This window comes from Sturnira hondurensis, unplaced genomic scaffold, assembly GCF_014824575.4.
Source record: "Sturnira hondurensis isolate 20B ecotype Veracruz unplaced genomic scaffold, ASM1482457v3 Scaffold0004998, whole genome shotgun sequence".
NCBI classification, from domain to species: domain Eukaryota; kingdom Metazoa; phylum Chordata; class Mammalia; order Chiroptera; family Phyllostomidae; genus Sturnira; species Sturnira hondurensis.
In genome coordinates, this window is record NW_028077629.1 from 7305862 (window position 1) to 7327660 (window position 21799).

The following is a 21799-nucleotide window of genomic DNA, read 5'->3' on the forward strand; positions in this document are numbered from 1 at the left end:
GCCATCAAGCTGAGAAGATGGCAGACTCTTGCCTCAAAGTCCATCTTAACATCTCAGTGCAAGCAGAGGTTTTTGTAAGGAGAGGGAAAGCAGAACAAAGAGATCAGGGGCGGAGGCGGAGGGTGGTTTGAAAATTCTCTGCATGCAGACCAGCACAGTCCAATCCAATAAGGACCTCGAAACTGGTCAAGCAGTTGTCTGGTATGTGTCATCCTGGTTTTTGTCATTCTGGTTTTACAGCTGAAGGTCAGCAAATCTCCAAGAGCTTGGGTGACTGAAGGTTGGAGTGTGTATCTCTTGAAGTTAGTTCCTAGGATTCTTATACAAACATGCTCTTTATCTACAAGGTACATATTAGTCAGAGACAGTATTTACAGAAACAATGTGAAAAGAATGGCGGGGTGGGTTACAATTCCCCACTGTTACAAATTTTCACCACTGAGGACCCCCAGAAGTCTTTGCTGATCCTTACAACGAGGGAGTGCAGACACCAGTGCAAGGCAACAAATGGCGTCACCAAAGCAACACAATACATTTTTAGTAGTTGACTCTCAAAGAAATGGAGATCTGTGAGTTGCCTGACAAATAATTCAAAATAATTGTTTTAAAGAAGATCCTCAAGCTACAAGATAACACAGAGAGACAATTCAACAAAATCAGGAAAACAATACATGAACAAAAGAGAAATTCAACACAAAGATAGAAATCGTAAAAAAGAACCACACAAATTCTGAAGCAAAAGAATACAATAAATGAAATGGGAAAATGCAATAAAGAGCACTGTATCACATGTGGTATCTCATGAGGTTAGGGAAGTAGGCAAGAACTGGGTCATTCAGGTCTGTGTAAATTATCAGTGGCTAAAGAATTTGGATTTTATTCCATGAATTGATAGAAGAATGACATCATCTGTTTGAAATAAACTGAATGCCAGTTTATTTTGGAGCGTACTGACGGAACTCACTTGTGGGTCTGAGGGCAGGAGGTATGGGAAAGGGAGGAATCGGGCAGACTCCTGACATTGGCTTGAGCAAGTGGGTGCCATCTGCTAATATGGGAAAGAAACTCAGGGACTGACAGAATTTTTTTGCTAATAAATCAGAAGCTCAGGTTTGGACATACTAAAATTAAGTGCTTATTAGACAACCAATTGGAGTTGACAAGTAGGCAGTTAAATATAAGTAGCTCAGAAGAAATGTGAAAGATAGTGATACTGATTTGGGAGTCATTAACATATTGATCGTATTTAAAAACCATAAAAGTGCAATGAGATCATTGTAGCATTTGGGGAAAGACTTCTCTACATCAGCCTTTGGGTCACTACAACTTTGTTTCATTCATTTACTCAACACAATTTATTGAGCTCCTACTGCACCAGGCACTTTTCTGTTGCCAATATAGTTATAGTGGTGAATAAAGGAGACCAATTGTTCACTTTCATAGAACTTCTGTTCAGTAGAGGATACAGAAAATTTACCAATAATCAGCAGATATATAGTTTTATTGTATAAAGGATAAGGAGATTGTGCGGAGTTGGTCCATGAGGCAGGCCAGTTTTCCCTTACCAGTGGTGGTGTGGCAGCCAATAGAAGAGAGAGTAGTTCAAGAAAAAGTCGCCTGGGTGAGATGTTGCTGCGAACCCAAGTTACATGGTGACTCAGCTGTGACTTTTATCAGCACTTTCTGTGGAGTAATGACAAAAACAGATGTGTGGGTGATGAAGATGAGGGAATGGAGGTAGTGAATGAAGGCACAGCTGTTTTGGGAGGAGTTTGCTATACAGGAAAGCACAACAGTGGGCCCACAGCTAGTGGGAGAAGTGGAATTAAGGAAGTGTTGTTTAGGTGAAAACGTAGGATTCAGTAACTATGTTAAAAGTAGAATTGATTCAGCTTGTTAGGAGACTGCAAAAGGTTGGTGAGAGAGAGAAGTGCCAAGGAGGCAGACTCCAGAGGGTACCTGAAGATCAACTTGTCAATAATAAACTCCTAAGTTTCTGGTTTGAAAAAAAAATAAAAACAAACAAAAAACCTATAGTTACAGAGCATGTTTATGGTGAATGGGAATGATCTGGTGGAGAGGGAGTGGGAGGGGATAATTTGAAGGAGTGAAGTTCTTGAGCAGTTAGGAGGAGATGAGATCCAGGGTGAACAGGCACAACCTTTAAAAAGTTTTATCTTAAAAATATTTCTCACTTAACTTCATAATGTATCTGTTTTTTAAAAATCCATTAAATTATTACCAGTTACTTATTAAGCTACTAGTTGAATTATTTCTCCCTAGAAATCTGAGTGACAATGGCCCTGCGGGAAGTGTCCCCTCTGTCTCGTGGCTCTGGATCCCCATCGCACTGGCCGCCACCTGGTGCATGCCAGGGCTTCAGCAGCATCCCGGCAGGGCACTGAGGATGCATCTCTGAACGGGGTGGTGGTTACCTTCTTGTCCATAAATGTTTCTTCCTAGAAGAATCATAAATTCTTGAAACTCAAGGTCAAGGCAGGATTCTTACAGCTAGTCTAATCAACCCCATCCCTTATTTTATAGACCACAGAACTGAGGGGAGAGGTCCAAGAGGTTAAAATGCTCGCCTGAGTTCTCACAGCTGGTTAGTTAAAGAAATCGGCTGGGAAGCCAGATAGATCTCTTCTGACTCCTAGTTTAGTCCTCTGACTACTAAACTTTACTCTGTTGCCTGAATTTAAAGTCATAACACAAAAAATAAACACTTACATAGGTGGCATTTTCAGATAAAAGTTTATAGAACATGCTTTCATAGTGTTATAGGAAACAGCTGACTATCAGCCATATACTTAATAATTCACAGAAAGGAAAATAATATTAAATAAATGCTTTCAGTTTTAGTTTGTGCATAAGGAAGAATTACAGATGTTTGTAAACACAGAGACAGTGATAAACAAAGGTCAACTATTCCTATTAATTTCCCTTGAGACTCGGCTTTTTTCCTTCTTAATGCATTCTAACATTTATATACCAGTAGATTAAAAGAGGGGCAGAGGAGCATTAAGTGTAATTGTATTACTCAAGTGTAGTCAAATTACGCAATGGGTTATGCACTTAATCACTTTGATCTTCTAAATGTCATGCTGGATATAGTTTATTTCTCTCACAATGAGTCAGAAGTGGGAATGGGTTCATTCACTATTTCCAGTAAGTTGCTTCCCACCAACAGGTGTTGTGACTGGTGGGAAAGAGGACTGGAATGCATACTTATTTGGAGATCTCAGAAATGTACCCTGGGGTTCTCACATAGGGCTGCACATGAGGCCACGGACAGCTGAGAGTGTTGGCAGCACAACAGCTACTCGCCAGCTTAGCAGAGGCTCTTGAATCCCCTCAGAGTCTGGGAACACTGTTCCCTGGCACAAAGCTGAGAGCAGGTGCTGTGTACAGCCCTGTGGTCCAAGCACGGGTCTCAGCTCCACCACTGCCTGTGCGATCTTGGGCACATCACCTCAGGATCCAAGTCCTTCATCTGTAAAATTGGAAAGGGAGTGGGGAGTTGGCCAAATTTTGATATTTAGAAATTGTTTTGGCTGTATAATATTATAGCTTTATAATTTATTGACTGAACATGTAAAGTATATTGGATGGGAAGTCATGTATAAAGGTAAGAGCTCAGGCCTTAAAGTTTTACAGAACCATCATTGAGTCCTTTGTGCTATTTGGCAAGTTACTTCGTTTCTATAAGCTTTCATTGTGTTATACTTCAAAGGGCAATGGTGCTCATAGTACCTAGTTCATAGGGTTGTTGTGGGGGAAGTGGCATTATGAATTCAGTCTTCAGAACAGTGCCGGTAAATCCTGTGATTCAGTAAGTATTTGTTAGTAGTAAGTAGGATTTTTATTTTCTTCAGGAGCACTTTATCATAATAATATACTGTTCCCTGGAAAATAAATGAATATAGTTCAAGCAAGTTTTAATAATACTATAAATTATGTGGACTACAATTTTTAAAAAATGTTATAATCTATTAACTCTTAAGTAAAATCGGGTGAAAAACCATAATTTAGACAATCAAATTATACGTATGATGGGAGAAGATATGGGATGCAGAGGTGAAGGTTATGAAGCAAATGAAAGAAATCTGACTTATTTTCTCCTTTGCTTTTTTGTTGCATGTAATCTTCCTCTTACGTGTTTTTGTTCTCAATTTGGAGATAGAATCCTCTATGGAAAATTTATCCAAGTTAGTAGCTATTCAACTGGGGTCCTATATTATTTTTAGATAACATTGTTGTTGTTTTGTTATCATGTAAAAATAAATAGTAAATCTATCCAACTCCATATGAGCCACCTCCTTATAATTTCTGCTATTATCTTTGTAAGTACTATTTTGGTGTGAACCAAGGACTTAGGTGCATCATAATTTTGGAAATAAATATTCAGATATTTTTCCTCAGTTAGAATATTGGTAAGAAACCATCACTATTCAGTAGTAGTTTGCTGAAGGACTTGAAGAAATTGGCTTAAAATAAAATGCTTATAGAAACAGAACCAATCCATGAAATACTATGGGAAAAATTGGCAACTCTAAGTTTCGTGGTTGATATCTTGGAGAACTAACCACGCATTCTCCAAAGAAGAGGTGAGCTGTCTGTGGATGTGTAAGTGACATGATAGTGCAGATGACACTTCTAATGGACATCTCTGAATATGTATGTCCTATGTGTTCCACTTCCACCCCATCAACACCTTACCTTCACTGTTTTGTGTGATAAATAAGAAAGGAAACATTTTTGGCTCCTCACTACAATCTCCTTAGTGTCTGATGTGAACAGCTGAATCCAAATGCCTTCTTGTTTCCCTGAAAAAAGTTACTTTTTTACTACATTGTAATTTCTGGCTAGGATAGTATTCTTCAGTCTCTAACGTTTCTTTTATGCTTCTTTATAGGAGGCCAATTGTAAGAACTCCTTACCCATCCTTCTAACAAACGACTTAGAAAGAGACATACAAAAACAATCTCCGAAAACTAAGGTGAGCTCTATCTGATCCCTAGGCTTCCACGTAAAATGTGTAGCAAAGCTCCACATGTTCTGTGTGTCCAAGATCTTTTGTTGCTTGCATTTTTCTTAGCTTTTTTTCTTTTTTGGACCTGGTCGTGTACAAAGTACTTTTTATTTAGTTCATTTAATCCAAGGTTATAATCATACAAAAATTCTCTGGACACTTGTATTATTTAATAGAAAGTGATATTCTTAGTAGTAGTATTACTTCTCCTCAATCAGCTGTTTCCAGCTTACAGCACAGGAAATAGGTAAAGTAAATCTGTCCTAGGTTATTACTTCAAAAGGTAAAATGTCTGAACATAATTTTTTTCAGAACAGAAATCACTTCATTGATTTTTATAATTATAAAATATAATTTTACTTAAAATTTATTATAATTAAGTAATTAATTATAATTAAAATATATTTTCAAAATTATAAACAACACATGATCAGTGCAAAGTGTTTTGGTAAATATTAACAAGAAAAAATAAAAACTATCATACATACGACAGAATAAAGAGTCTAATGGGTAAAATTTTATTTTCCTTATTAAGAAAAATCCAAAATGCACTTAATTGTTTTGCCAGTGAAAAGAAAAACTCCTTTAACCCATAATATGTCATGAGAATTTGACCTCCAATCAGCAAAGTCGTTACATTTATTGTACAGCCCTTTCCTAGTCTTTAATCTTGTCTCTTAAGTAGAACTTCTTCTGTTTGTAGATATATATAATATCCTAAGTGGCCGCTATGACATCTTATAGAGCCACATTTTTTTCTGGTTCTAAGAAAAATGTTCTCCAAAATTTATTGAGCTCACTTAAGCAAAATTTAAAGAAATTCCTGCCCTGGCTGGTATAGCTCAGTGGATTGAGCGTGGGCCTACGAACTAGACAATTGCGGTTCAGTTCCCAGTCAGGGCACATGCCTCAGTTGCAGGCCAGTTCCCAGCAGTGGACGCATGAGAGGCAGCCATACATTGATATTTCTCTCCCTCTCTCCTTCCCTTCACCTCTAAAGATAAATAAATTTTTAAAAAAGAAGAAAAAGAAATTCCCATCTCTGATTTAATCACCAGATGCTATAAAAATAATTGTGCCTTTATTTGTAAAAGCAAGTACTGGGTCATTATTTAGTGTCTTCTTTATGGTAAAAGTCTACCACTTATTTTAAAAATAAATAAAACACCTTTTTTAAAAACTTATTCCACCTTGAGTTTTCTGGAAAATTATTTTCACTATAATTCTGTCCTTTCAGATTCAAACTATATTTTTATCTTTTTCAGTGAAATATTTGTATATGCAAGCTTAAATATAATTAATTCCAATGTATAGTAGAAATTTTTATTGAGTCATTCATAAAATTCAGTGTCAAAAATATACACATCAAATAAATGCACTGAAAAATGTAAGATTTGAGGAAAATTTTAAGGTAAATTTTGCTTATTAGCTCCATTTATATTGGTATGAATATTTTTAGGTGAAGAGACCCTAAATGAATCACTTCCTAAATAATAGACACTGTTGAAACCTATCATAAAAATTGTTTGAAGGGATTTATTACTCATTTACATTAATGTCATTTGGAATATTTCAGACATATACAAAAATCAATAATTAGTAATGCATCTATTATCCTCTATATTAAGAATGTAACCACCTGTGGTTACATTCTTAACATTTTAATCTACTCAATGTTTTACTACTGTACATAAAATCTAAGAACTATACAACCATAGACTCATTTATTTTCCCTTCCTTCTTCATACTGTAATTGTCATATGAATTATGAATTATATCCTAATAGCTTGACAGCACAATGTTAAAATTCTTGCTTTAAAGGGTCATATGTATTTTAAATAAATCAAGAAAACCACAATTTTTTTTATATTTACACATACAAGGTCTGTCTGGAAAAAGTCCAACCATTGTTAATATAACGAGAACGGTTTGTGCTATATCAGTGCAACCTGGCAACCAAGAAGAGTGGACTGGAATACACATGAGTGAACAATGATGACTTCACTGTACTAGTCAGGGGAGTGGTAGACACCACTGAGTGAGCATGTGTGCTGTGTGGCCGTCACATTCAAAACAACTAAGCAAGTAGAGCAACAAATCTGCATCAAAGTTTGCCTTAAGCTTAAACAGTCCTCCGAGGAAACTATTTTGATGATTCAGAAGGCCACAACTATGGGCAACTGGTGATTGGCAACTTCATCACAACAAAGTGCCTGCTTATGCATCATGTCTCATGCAGAGGTTTTTGGCAAAATATCAAATCACCCAGGTGACTTAACCCCCCTATACCCGGTATTTGGCACCCTATGACTTCTGGCTTGTCTTAAAACTAAAATCACCTATGAAAAGGAAGAGATTTCAGATCATCGATGAGACTCAGGAAAATGTGAAGGGGCCACTGATAGTGAATCCCATAAAGGATTTTGCAGAGTGTTTTGAACAGTGTAAAAGATGCTAGAACTATATGTGGCCCCAAGGTGCCCACTTTGAAGGGGACTGGGTGTCATTGTCCTATGTACAATAGTTCTTGTATCTTCTTCATTAAATGCCTGTATTTTTTTCTAGTACATGGCTAGATACTTTCTGAACAGACCTCATACATGTAGTTGCCATGTCTGACATGCTTGGTTCTTCCCAAAGTTGTCAATTTCTGTAATTTCTGTACAATAGAATCTCCTTTAGCATTTTTCATAGTTACAGATATGCTGGTAATGAAATCTCAGTTTTGTTCATCTAAAGATGACTTAACTTGGTTTTAAATCTTTTTTTACTCTTACTAACTTTATTGGGGTGACATTGGTTAATAAAATTATATAGGTTGCAGATATACAATTATGTAATACAGCATCTGTATATTATGTGTTCACCACCCCACGTCAATTCTTCTATCACCATTTATGCCTCCTTTACCCTCTGCTACCTCTCCACCCTGCTTTCCCTCTGGTAATCACCATGCTGTTGTTTGTGTCCATGAGGTTGGTTTTGTTTGCTTAATTCCTGATTTTTCCCCGATCTTGGTGGGACAAAGCCACTAGGAGTCCAGCTTGTGGAGTCACCAGAACCTAGAGGGTAGCTCTAGCTGATTTCCCATGAAGGGGAAGTGCCAGTTAGGTTTACAGAAAAGTGGGGTATTGGCCCCCACCAGAAAGCTGCACAGCTCAAGTCATGGACACCCCCTGATTCTGGCCATACCTCTAACCCTTGGCTAAGGCCTTACTCCTCAGCAGAGTGTAAGCTCCTCATCCAGAGGATGAAGGTATATTTCTTTCCCCTATGCTGATGCCATATGGAGTGGAGTCCTCTGCTGGAGAAAGATAGCTGCTTCAGTATGGGAGAAGCACTCAGCACAGGTATCCTGGTGGTTGTTTCTTCAGTTGTCTCCCCAGAGCCACCAGCCCCAGACTCTCCTCATGTGACTCTAGTTCATTCCACCCTGCCTCTGCCAGGGCCCAGGGTGAGTAGCTAAGAATGAGATTTTGTGTATTAGTCCTTTATGAGGGTTCCTGAGGGACAACTACCCTGCTTCTTTTCACAGCCAGTTGTTATGTGGGTGCTTTTTCCAGTTCTGGTGTTCAGGGCTGGGGAGCCCAGCTTCAGGTTGGGACCCTGTGTTTCTCAGGGTAAACCCCCCCGTACAGCTGAGAGATCCCTCTGCAACCTTAGCCACTACACATGGAAGTTAGGCTAGCTCTTTTCATGTCTCCACCTTCCTACCAGCCTAAGCTTGGCTTCTTCTGTAAATCCTCAGTTATAAGACTTCTCTTCTGCTAGTCTTGCTGGTTATTCAGGTTGATTGTTCTATAATTTAGTTGTAATCCCAGTTTGGTCCTGGAAGGAGGTCAGTGTAGCTCCTACCTACTCCACTGTCTTGAATTCAATTAGCTTTATATCTTAAAGAATATTTTTGGCAAGTAAAGTATTCTATGGTTACAATTGCTTGAATTTTTTTCAGCCCTTTAAAACTGGCATTTCATTGTCTTCTGGTCTCTTTTGGTTTTTGTTTGCTTGTTTTTTTGTTTCCTTTCTGATGATAAGTTTAGAATCATTGTGCCATTTTTTATGTGTCTTTAGTGCTTTCAGTATTTGACCTTATTTTTGGTTTTCAGTGTATCGACTGTGAAGCACTTAACTGGGTTTGTTTGGTCTACTTTCATTCTGCTTGAGGTTTATTTACTACAGTTTTTAACTGCAAATTCTGGCTTTTAATACATTTGAGAAGTTTTAAACTGTTACTTCTTTTTTAAGTATATTCTATTGATTATGTTTTTACAGTTGTCCCAATTTCCCCCCTCTGCCCAGTATTCCCATTCTCTCCAGCAACCCCACCCCTTAGTTATCTCCATGGGCTGTGCATATAAGTTCTTTGGCTTCTCCATTTCCTATACTATTTTTAACATCCCCTTGTCTATTTTGTACCTATCAATTATGGTTCTTAATTCCTGCACCTTTTCCCCCTCCTCCCGCTTCCCCCTCACAGCTGATAACCCTCCAAATGATCTCTGTACCTATGATTCTGCCTGTGCTCTGCTTGTTTGCTCACTTTTTTTTTTAGATTTCAGTTGATAGTTGCCTTTTCAATGTTTATAATTCTGATCTTCTTTTTCTTAAATAAGTCTCTAACATTTCATGTAGTGATGGCTTGATGATGATGAACTCCTTTAGCATTACCTTGTCTGGGAAGGATTTTATGTGTCCTTCCATTCTAAATGCTAGCTTTGCTGGACAGAGTAACCTAGGTTTTAAGTCCTTGCTTTTCATCACTTAGAATACTCCTTGCCAATCCTTCCATGTCTGCAAAGTTTCTTTTGAGAAATCAGCTGATAGTCTTATGGGAGCTCCATTGTAGGTAACTCTGCTTTTCTCTTGCTGCTTTTAAGATTCTCTCTTTATCTTTAAACTATCTTTAAACTTTTATATTAAAACTAGACATTTTAATTATAATGTTTCTTGGTGTGGTTCTCTTTGGGTCCAGCTTGTTTGGGACTCTGTGCTTTCTGAACTGGTATGTCTATTTCCTTCACCAAATTAGGGAAGGTTCCTTTCATTATTTTTTCAAATAAATTTTCAATTTCTTCCTCTTCCTCTTCTCCTTCTGGCATCACTATGATTCAGATGTTGGCACATTTGGAGATGTCCCAGAGTCTTCTTATCCTATCCTCATTTTTTTTTTTGAGTTCTTGTTTCTTCTTTCTGTTCTAGTTGAATGCTTATTTCTTTCTTATGTTCCAAATCATGGATTTGAATCCCACCTTCCTCCTCTCCATTGAGTTCCCTGTAGATTTCTCTTTGTTTCACTTAGTGTAACTTTCCTTTCTTCCTTTATGTTGTTGCCGTACTCAGTGAGTGCTTTGATCATCCTGACCACCAGTGTTTTGAACTCCACATTTGACAGGTTGATTATCTCCATTTTGTTTAGTTCTTTCTCTGGGATTTTGTTCTGTTCTTTCATTTGGACCATATTTCATTGTCTCCTCAATTTGGCAGCCTCCCTGTATTTGCTTCTGAGTATTAGATAGAGCTGCTTTGACTCCCTGTCTTAGTAGTGTGGCCTATTGTAGAAAAGGTGCTATAAATTGTGTGGGGTGGAGCCTTAGGTAATTGCCAGGGTAGGGCAACCCACTTCACCTCTTTGTGACTGTGTTTGAGGAGATGGCTCAGAAAGGGGACTGTGCCACTGACTGGCTTCAGGGCATTAGCCTGGCACTAACCCATTTCCAGTCACTTCATCCACTACCCTTACTTATACAGCTGGCACCCTTCCACCTGTTACCCTTGTGTTGAGTCCCAGAGGGGTTTTAAGATTGTATGGGCCCTTTGAGAGGAGTTTCCTGAAAATCTCAGTTTCTTCCATTATCCAAACCCCCACTAGTTTTTACAGCCAGAAGTTATGGGGGTTTATCCCCTGGTGCTGGAACCCTGGGCTGTATGGTCTGGCCTGGAGCTGAAATTACTGATTCCTGAGGTATCCATCCCAATTTTTATCCACCACATGTAGATGTGGGACTGCCTGTGCCCATTCCACCACCACCTCTCTGCACTACACTGCTTTTCCTCACCTCTCCACCCAGTCTCCATGTCTCCACCCCCACCCCTTCTGCCTGTCTGGATGAATGTGGCTTCTTTAAATCCTTGGTTGGCGACCTTCCATACAGTTCACTTTTCTGACAGTTCTGGATGTCGTTTTGAGATTTAGTTGTACTTTTTTATAGTTGTATGAGGAGATGAAGCATGTCTACCTATGCCTTCCTCTTGATCCTGCAGCCCAGCTTCAAACTGCTACTTCTTTTAAAGTATTTTTTTTGTCTCAGTCTCTCTTGTTCCTGGGGTTCCTGATAGGTATATCTCAGATCTTTTAATATTGTCCCACAAGTGCTGTTAAATCTTTTCATTTTTTTCTGTTCTTCTAATTGATTAATACCTAATGTTTTGTCTCAGAGTTTAATGACTCTTCTGTCATCCCTAATCTGTTAGAAGCCATTTTATAAAGTTTCTTTAAGTTAAGGTTTTTTATTAATTTATAGAAATTTTATTTGGTGGTTTTATTTTACAGATTATATTTTCCTACTGTTATTTTCTATATATCATGACCATATTTTCCTTTAAGTTATTGATCACACTTATAATAGCTGATAAAATCTTTTGTCCGCTAAATCTTGTATCTGGATAATCTGAAATCAGATTTATTCATTTGCCTTTCTCTTGTATATGAGAAATATTTTTCTGTTTTTTTCATATGTCTAACAATTTATTATTTTATCTTTGATATTGTGGGTAATATTTTTCAGTCACTTGATTTTCTTAGTATTTCTTGTATTGACTAGAGACAGTCTCCAAGCACTGATTTAGTTTATCTAAGTATAAGAAGGCTATCTATCGTGTGCCTTGCAATGGAGATATATATATATATTCCTAGGTACTGTTCAGACATGAGTTATAGTGCTATTGATTATGAGTTCATTGTTACTAAATCAAATATGTTGAATATGTTGAAACAGAAATACACATAAAGGCTTTATCACATAGCTTACTGATGTCTACCAAGGACATAATTTCTTGCCATGTTTTTGAATTCTGTGGTGTCAACTTCATGTTAAGGCCACATCATCAAGATGGGTGTCGGCATCCTCCAGGGCTGTGTGCTACTAATTGAGGACTGTGAAGGGTCTGAAATTCTGCCTTGCTTGCAAGCTGACAAGTTAATCAGCCAAAGTTTCATGTATACTAGCCAAAGACATGAGATCCCAGGGGCTGAGGTGGGGAACACTTTATTACTTACAGCTATAATAATAACCAATATTTTATTGAAAAGATAATACAGAACAGAGGCAGTCAGCTTACAAGACATGCAGAAACACTGCAGACCTGTAGAGAATTCTCTTCTAGAACTACCATTGCGCTACAACAAGAGAGAGCCTTTTTCCTACCATTCCCAGGAAAATTCCTCAGATTGACCTGTGGCTAGGAGATAGGAGTACATGAACTGGCTTGGTCTAGGTCACATGATCCACCCCTATTGCCATGAAAGGAGTTACCTTCTTGGGACTCCAGTGGAACACCAGTGGACACTGAGGGCATTGACAAAGAAGGAGGTACGATATGAGCACTGGGAAGGCAACCCAAATTGTCCATTACTCAAGCTCTGGTTAATGAATATCAAGGTTAGAATATGAAAAATGGTTGAATGTAATCAGGGGCATATTTTTTCAATAAAGGTTACTGTTCAAAGGAGACTCAGGCAAAAGCATATTAATATCATCCTAGGCTTTCCTCCACACCATGGCTAGAATAACTATCGTAAAATACTTTGGTGCCCTACAGAATACTGAATAAAGGTCAAACCCTTTAGCACAGTGCTCATTGCTTTTAACAGTCTGACTGTAATCCATCCCTCCAACCTCAAACCTTGACTGCCACGTCCCTTCCCTTCCATGCCTGATCACTTCACTTTCCTTATTTTGTACTTTGGTTTCTCTTCTCATCTAGAAGGCCTTTCCTCCTCACCTTTATCTCTCTCAGGCAGCATTCACTGTGTGACTTCTGTATATTATTCAATAACGTTGCATACATTATACATTTCTTTTTTAACACTTATAATTTGTCCTAACATGTATCACAGCTCATTTGTTTGTATTCATGCAATTGTATGATTAATATTCATCTTCCTCAGTAGACTATAAGCTCCAGAGTGCAGAAATCAGGTATGGTTATATTCTTAGTGCCTCACAGGTGGTAAATGCTCAATAAATATTTGTTGCTATTGAATTTTTTAAAAACATACAAGGCAGGGTGACATAGTTATGGTTGCTGGTTTCTGAATAGGATTGCCAAAAATTCAAATCCTGAACCCATTAGTTAAAAGTTGGGTGACCTTGGGAAATTTCCTAAATTCTCTGTATCTCTGCTTTATAATCTGTAAAATAGAAGTGATAGTATCTATTTCATAAGGTTGTTTTTAACTGAAAGTGAGAGAAGATATATAAATGCAGCACTTCAGTATTCTGCCTATGATACAGTAACACCCACCAGTTAGCTGTTACTGCAGTTGTGCTCATTACTGGAGGCAGCAGTCTGTGCGTCTGTCTCCCGCCAGGCCATCCACTTCTTTTTATAGCTGCAGCCAGCATCACCGATGATGCCAGGGCCTAGCCCGAGGCCTAGCATGTTACAATTGTTCAGTATATCCTTGCTGAATTTCATTGTCAAATTTAAAGAGTGCTACTTCAGATTAAACCACTCCATTAGTTTGGTAATAGGGGTATGTCTTTTCAAGCTCGGAAGTCCTTTATTATTTTTATCAATTATTAAAATTAACCACTCTCATTTCTATCATTTATCACATCCTTATTCTATTCCAGGCATTAAAGGAACAAAAGTGATCCATTAATTTCCATCACATCTTTTGAGGTGCAGGTTTTTAATTATACAGATGAGGACTTTGAACCTCAGAGAAGTTAAGGGGCTTTTCCAAAATTATGCAGCTGGCAACAGGGAATAATACAGTTCAAAGCCAGTTTCTTCCCCATAAATATGTTGTAAAATGAACTGTTTGCTTATATTTTTGACAATGGAAATGATTTTAACCCATTCAGATTGTGTACTTTACTGCAGTCAGATACCCACTAGTGGCTTTGTTGCACTGTGCAGTGTCCAATCGGGGGAGACTTTCTGCAAATGGGAGAGGCCTCACTGACCACAGGCCTTCTTATTTCCAGGCCGCTTCATGGACAGTGTTCATTCGTGTGAGTTTGCCAAAAGGAATGCAAAACGTTTCATCAGTTGCTCTTGTTTATGTAAGGACTACATTTTTTTAAAAGGTCGGATTATATAATAAATGCAGTCTGTTTCATCCCTTTAGTCATTTCTTGGCAACCATGCTCACAACAGGCACTGACAAATACATGCAGATACAAATGTGCTGTCCTGCTCACCCCAGCTTCTGACAAAGCTTTACCTGCAGTATTCCTTCACTGTTACTGGCGTGGGAGGTGCTCCCACCCCCCAAAAAATGTGCTTTTATGTATGGATTTATCATAGAAATGCAAGCAAATCACCAGATAATAGTGATAGTTACTATTCAGTCATGGAAGAATGATTTCTACTGCATTAGCCGAAAAGTTCATAGGTTTTTTTTCTGTAAAAAGACACACTTTAATTTTCACCAATAACATTATTGATTTGGATATTTTGAGTATGTCAGCTATCTCCCACACCATACAATGTTGACTGTTTTCAATTAATGTCTCGCCTTGCTCGCTATTAATTCCATCTGGCCTGCCCAACGTTGAAGCAGCACCTGACAAGAAATCTCCAGCACAAAACTTTGCAAACACTTTTGACACATTTGATCCATCCAGCACCTTCTCATACACTGCACAAATCTTTCTTTTTTCTTTTTGTATTTCAGTTGCATTTTTACCTGTCTTAAATTAATAAAACATAATGTGCTGAAATGTTGCTCATTTCCATCTTCAATATTAAAATGGCTACACAAAAATTCACCATTCTTGATCACTTTCTTAATACATGCTGATACAACAGATGTGTCAAACACAGCCTAACAGAATAGTTTTGAATGAAGTTAAAGACAACTAAGCACTACTAGAGCCATCTTAAGGAAAAAATATAGGAACTTTTGGCCAACCCAGTTACAGCCCCAACTATTGCTGAACAATACGGAATCCTGTACAAACTTATGTTCCCCTGGGGAACTAACCTTCATTTTCGGAGAAACCTAGGCTGCGTTAACCTCCCCCGTCCCCATATATACTCTTAGAAGAGTCAGATAATTTTTAAGAATTCATGAATGACATTATCAGAACATGATTTCATGTTTTGTAGGTACTTTGATGAACTCATTTGATTAGTGTTCAGAAAAGGGAATGTATTTTAATCTGTTGTTGAATTTAGTTTGCTAATATTTTGTTGAGAATTATTGCATGTATGTTCATCAGCGATATCAGTCTTCCCCCCCCCCCCCGTAATGTCCTTGTCTGGTTTTGATATCAGGGTTTTGTGGGCTTATGAGTTTGAAAGTGATTTCTCTTCTATATTTTGGAAGAGTTTGAGAAGAATTTAGTAGTAATTCTTCAAATTTTTGATAGAAGTCACCAGTGAAGTTGTCTGGTCTGAACTTTTGTTTGTTGCAAGGATTTTGATTACTAATTCAATCTCCTTGCTAATAGTTGGTCTGTTCACATTTTCTTTTTTTTAAGTTTTTAAATTTTTTTCTTGAGTAATCCTTTCACGTTTGTCACCCAGCCCTGTGATCTCTGACCCCTCTGACAGCTGCCACTCAGTTCTCTGAGTTTGTTTCTTTTGTTGTTGTTGCTAGTTTATTCTCTTCATTAAATTCCACACATGAGTGAAATCATGATACTTTACTTTCTCTGACTGGCTTATTTCACTTAGCATAATGTTGTCCAGGTCCATCCATGCTGTTGCAAAGGAGAAGATTTTCTTCTTTTTTATCTCCGAGTAGTATTCCATTGTGTAAATGTACCATGGCTTTTGTATTCACTCATCTACTGATAGACACCTGGGGTGCTCCCAAATATTGGCTATTGTAGATAACACTGCACTGAACATAAGGGTGCATATATTCTTTTGAATTAGTGGTTTGGGTTTCTTCAGATACATTCCCAGAAGTGGAATCACTGAGTCATAAGGCAGATCCATTTTTAATTCTTTGAGGTATCTATTTTCCACAGTGGCTGTACTATTTTCCACAGTGGCTGCACCACTGTGCATTCCCACCAACAGGACATGAGGGTTCCCCTCTCTCCACATCTTCGTCAGCACTTGTTTGTTTTATTGATGATGGCCATTCTGAAAGGTGTGAGGTGATATCTCATTGTGGTTTTAATTTGAATCTCTCTGATGATTCATGATGTTGAACATCTTTTCATGTGCCTATTGGCTATCTTTGTGTCCTCTTTGGAGAGTTGTATATTCAGGCCCCTTGCCCATTTTATAATTGGATTTTTTGTCATTTGGAGTTGAGTTTTATAGTTCTTTATAAATTTTGGATATTAACCCCTTATTACTTGTATCATTGGCTGTGTTCTCACATGTAGTGGGTTGTTTTTCATTTTGTAGATGGTTTCCTTTGCTGTGCAAAAACTTTTTATTTTGATGTGGTCCCATGTGTTTATTTTTTGTTTTGTTTTGGTTCCTTTTCCTGAGGAGATATACCAGATAAAATATTGCTACAAGTAGTCTCCCAGATATTACTGCCTAAGTTTTCTTCTAGAATTTTTATGGTTTCAAATCTGACATTTAAGTCTTTAATCCATTTTGAGCATTTTGAGTTTATTCTTGCATATAGTATAAGATGGTGGTCTAGTTTAATTTTGTTATATGTATCTGTCCAATATCCTCAACACCATTTATTGAAAGGACTGTCTTTACTCCATTGTATGCCGTTGCCTCCTTTGTCAAATACAGTGGTAGCTCTGTACTCATCATTAACTCATCCCAGAACTCCTGATGAGTGCCAAAACTGACAACAAAAAATGCTTTGAACAACAAAGCATTTTGTCTTGTGGGGCAGCATGACCCACACAAGTTCTAGCAGGTGCTATATGTCCTGAGCAAGTGCCAAATGTTGAAACATTGTTTTCGTGTCAAAAGGTGACAAATATGGGGTCTGATGAGTTTTCTGAATCCACTGAGTAGCAAGACATGGCTATATTAAATGTCTGTAAATATGTGGGTTTACCTCTGGCCTTTCTGCTTTGGCCTGTTGACCTACATGTCTGTTTTTATGTCAGTGCAATGATATTTTTATTACTATGACCTTGTAGTGTCATTTGATACCATAGAGAGCATGAATCCCCAAACTTTGTTCTTTTTTCTCAAGATTGCTGTGGCTATTTGGGGTCTTTGTGGTTCTATATAAATTTTCAGAATATTTTTCTAGTTCTGTGAAATATGCTATTGGTATCTTGGAAGGGATTGCATTGAATCTACAGATTGCTTTGGATAGTGTGGACATTTTAATGGTGTTCATTCTTCCTATCCATGAACATAGTATATGCTTCCACTTATATGTGTCTTCCTTAATTTCCTTCTTCAGTGCCTTACAATGTTCCAAGTACAGGTGTTTTACATCCTTCGTTAAATTTATTCCTAGGTATTTTATTTTTTGAAACAATTGTGAATGGGATTGTTTTCTTAGTTTTCCTTTCTGAATGTTCATTCTTGGTGTATAAAAATGCAATTGATTTCTGATTATTTATTATGTATCTGGTTACTTTACTCAGTTTTACCAGTTTTTGGTAGAATTTTAGGGTTCTCTATATATAGTATCATGCCATCTGCAAATAGTGACAGTTTTACCTCTTACTTTCTAATTTGAATGCCTTTTATTTCTTCTTCTTGTGTGATTGCCATAGCTAGGACTTGACTTCCAATACAGTGTTGCATAAGAGAGGTGAAAGTGAGTATCTCTTTCTTGTTCCTGATGTTAAAGAACACACTTTCAATTTTTCCTCATTGAGTATGTTAGCTGTGTGTTTTTCATATATGGCCTTTATTATGTTGAAGGATGTTTCCTCTGTTCTCACTTTGCTCAGAGTTTGTGTCATAAATGTGTGCTGGCTTTTGTCAAATGCTTTTCTGCATCTATTGATATGATTATATGATTTTTATCTTTTATTTTGTTTATGTGGTATATATCATATTAATTGCTTTGTGGGTATTGAACCAACCTGGCATCCCAAGAATAAATCCCGCTTGATCATCCCACTTGTGTATGATCTTTTAATGTATTGCTGAATTCAGTTTGCTAGTATGTTGTTGAGGATTTTTGCCTCTATGTTCATTGGAGATATTGTTCATATAATTTTATTTCTTTAGTGTTTTTATCTGGTTTTGGATTTACGATAATGCTGGCTTCATAAAACAAGCTTAAGAGTCTTCCCGCCTCTTGAATTTTTGAAACAAATTGAGGAGGATAAGTGTTAATTCTTCTTTGAGTGTTTTGTAAAATTCACTTCCGAAGCCATCCTGTCCAGGACTTTTGTTTTGGGGGAGTATTTTGATTACTGATTTGGTTTCCTTGGTTGTATTTGGGCTGTTCAGATTTTCTGTTTCTTGATTCAGTCTAATTGAGTGTATGCTTCTAGGAATTGATCCTTTTCTTCCAGATTGTCCCATTTGTTGGAATATAATTGTTCATAGTATTGTCTTGTAGTCTTTTTTATTTCCATAGTGTTAATTATCACTTCTTCTCATTAATTTCTGTTTTATTTATTTGCATCCTCTCTCTTGTTTTCTTGATGAGTCTAGTTAAAATTTTATATGTTTGTTTATCTTTTCAAAGAACCAGCTCCTGGTTTCATTAATCTTTTGTATCAGTATTTTTCTAGGCTCTTTCATTTATTTTTGCTCTGGGCTTTATTATTTTCTTCTGCTCACTTTTAGCTTTGTTCATTGTTCTTAGTTTCCTTGAGGTGTAAAATTAGGTTGTTTACTTGAGATTTCTCTTATTTCTTGAAGTAGGACTGTATTGCTATGAATTTCTCTCAAAACTGTTTTGGCTGTGTTCCATAGATTTTGGGTTATTGTATTTTCATTTAAATTTGTCTCAAAATATCTTTCTATTTTTTCCTTGATCTTGTTATTAAAACATTCAATGTTTAGTAATGTGTTATTTAACTTCCATGTGTTTGTGTGGTTTTTAGTTTTTTTTAGTGTAATTTATTTCTAGTTTCATACCAGTGTGGTTGGAGAAGATACTTTACATGATTTCAGTCTTCATAAATTTTTGAGACTTGTTTTGTCTCCTAACGTGTGATCTATCCTGGAAAATGTGCCATGTGCACTTGAAAAGAATGTATACTCTGTTGCTTTGGGGTTAAATGTTCTAAAAATAACAATTAAATCTATCTGGTCTAATGTGTCATTTCTTGCCACTGTTTTCTTTTTGGTTTTCTTTCTGGAAGATATAGCTGTTGACGACAATAGAGCATTGAAGTGTTCTACTGTAACTGTATTACTGTCAGTTTCTCCCTTTATGTCCATCACAGTTTGCTTTATATATTTAGGTGCTCCTATTTGGGTGCATAAATGTTTATAAGAGTTACATCCTCTTGTTGGATTGATTTATCATTATGTAATGTTCTTCATTGTCTTTTCTAATAATCTTTGTTTTAAAGTCTATTTCATCTGATATAAGTATTGCCACCTGAGCTTTTTTTTTTTTGCTTATTTCATTTGAAAGAAATATTTATTTCTATCTCTTTCAGTTTGTGTGTGTCTTTTGATGTGAAGTGGGTGTCTTGTTGACAGCATGTATATGGATCTTCTTTTCTCATTCAGCAACCCTACATTTTTTATTAGAGCATTTAATCCATTTACATTTAAATTGATTATTGGTAAATACATAGTTATTGCCATTTTATTATTCTATTATGTTCCTCTTTTTTAATAAATCTCTTTAGCATTTCTTATAATACTTGTTTTGTGATAATGAACTCCTTTAGCTTTTTTTGGTCTGAGTAGTTCATTTCTCTTTCAGTTTTAAATGATAGGCTTGCTAGGTAGAGTAGTCCTGGATGTAGGTCTTTGTTTGAACATTTCATGCCAATCCCTGTTGAGAAATCAGCTGACAGTCTTATAGGAGCTCTTTGCAGGTCTTTCTCTGGCTGCTTTTAAGATTCATTTTTTTTTGTTTGTTTTTAACCTGTGACATTTTGATTATGATATGGCTTGCTGTGGACCTCTTTGGGTTCATCTTGTTTGGAACTTTCTGTGTTTCCTAGACTTTTATGTCTATTTCCTTTATCAAACTAGGAAAGTTTACAGTCATTATTTCTTCAAAAGTTCCTCAATCCCTTGCTTTCTCTCTTATCCTCCTGTCACCCGTAAGACACGAATTTGTTCCACTTGATGTTGTCCCAGAGGTCCTTTAAACTATTTTTTTTTTCTGATCCTCTGATTGGGTGTCTTCTGCTACATTGTCTTTCAAATAACTGATTCAGCCCTCTGCTTCATCTAATGTGCTGTGGTTTCCTTCTAGTATTCTTCTAGTTATTGTATTCTTCTCTTCTGACTGGCATTTATCCAGGCCTATATCCATTTTTATGCTGTGAAAGTCTCACTAAGTTCCTCGAACATGTTTATAACCATTTTTTTTTGAAAAATGGTTATAAACATGCTGTATTATTGCTTACCTCCATTTTCTTTCATTCTTTTTCTGGAGATTTCTTGTGTACTTCAATTTGGGGCATGCTTCTCTGTCTCCCCATTTTGGCTGCTTCTCTGTGTTTGTCTCTGAGCAGCAGGTGTATTTTCTATCCCTCCTAGTCTGGGTAAGGTGGCCTTACATAGTAAGCATTCTGTAAGGCCCCATGGCATAGTCTCCTTGATAGCCTGAGCCAGGCACTCCAGAGTGTCCCTCGTATGGGTTACCTGTGCCTTTCTGTTGTAGCCAAACCTTGGTCGTTTGGGGCACATTCATAGGTGGAGTTGACCCTCAGGCTGGCTGTCTGTGAGGATTGGCCACAACCATGTATGAGCTGCTGTGCAGAGGCTAACCCCACAAAAGCATAATTTGCCTCCCCAGGGCCTGATGTCTGTCAAGATCTTTTGGGGGGTACAGTGCTTGTAGAGCTAATCAGGTCATGCTCTATCACACACAATGTGGTGTGAAGCCAGCCACTGGGTGTGTTGATTTGGTGTCTCTTAGGAGGGACTCCTGTGCAGGTCAGTGTCATACTCTGCTGGTGACCAACCTTGGGCTCCCTGTTAAGAACTCCAGAGTGACCCATGGTTGGTAGCTGCCTGTGATGGGCCTCAGTGTGTGTAAGTGAGGCCAAGATGCATGCCAAGGCTGGCGGCTGCCAGTTCCAGGCCTGAGGCAGGTCATTAAAAGGCCCAAGGCGCCCTAAGACCCCATGCCACCTACCAGCTTCCCTTTAGGCTCAGCTGCTAAAAAAGCCTCTGGTGGGATGCAAGTTACATGACTCAGCGTCTCAGAGAGTCACTACGTAAAGGTAAGTGGTGGTCACAGGTTAATCAGGATTCAAACTCATCATCAGTGCCGGGTTTGAGGCCACTGAACAAATGTCTCAGGGTACACTGAGGCCAGCCATGAGCTCCCTGGGGCATGTGGACCCTTGCAATGGAGTGGGATCTCAGGGAGTCATCAGGGTAGATAGAGCCAATAGAGCTCATCAGGTTAACACAGGTTAAAATTTGTTCATGTAGAGGGAATGCTGAGCACAGGAACTCTGACGACTGTCAAGAGTGCAGGGAAATGGCCTT

At 37.6% G+C, this 21799-nt stretch overlaps 1 protein-coding gene across 1 annotated transcript in view; it reads left to right on the forward strand.

The window, feature by feature from the left end:
- Window positions 1–21799, forward strand: part of FAM13A (family with sequence similarity 13 member A) — a 281967-nt gene that overhangs the window by 113244 nt on the left and 146924 nt on the right. The window contains 1 exon segment of the mRNA XM_037046120.1: window positions 4916–4999. Coding sequence (XP_036902015.1) covers window positions 4916–4999 — 84 coding nt within the window.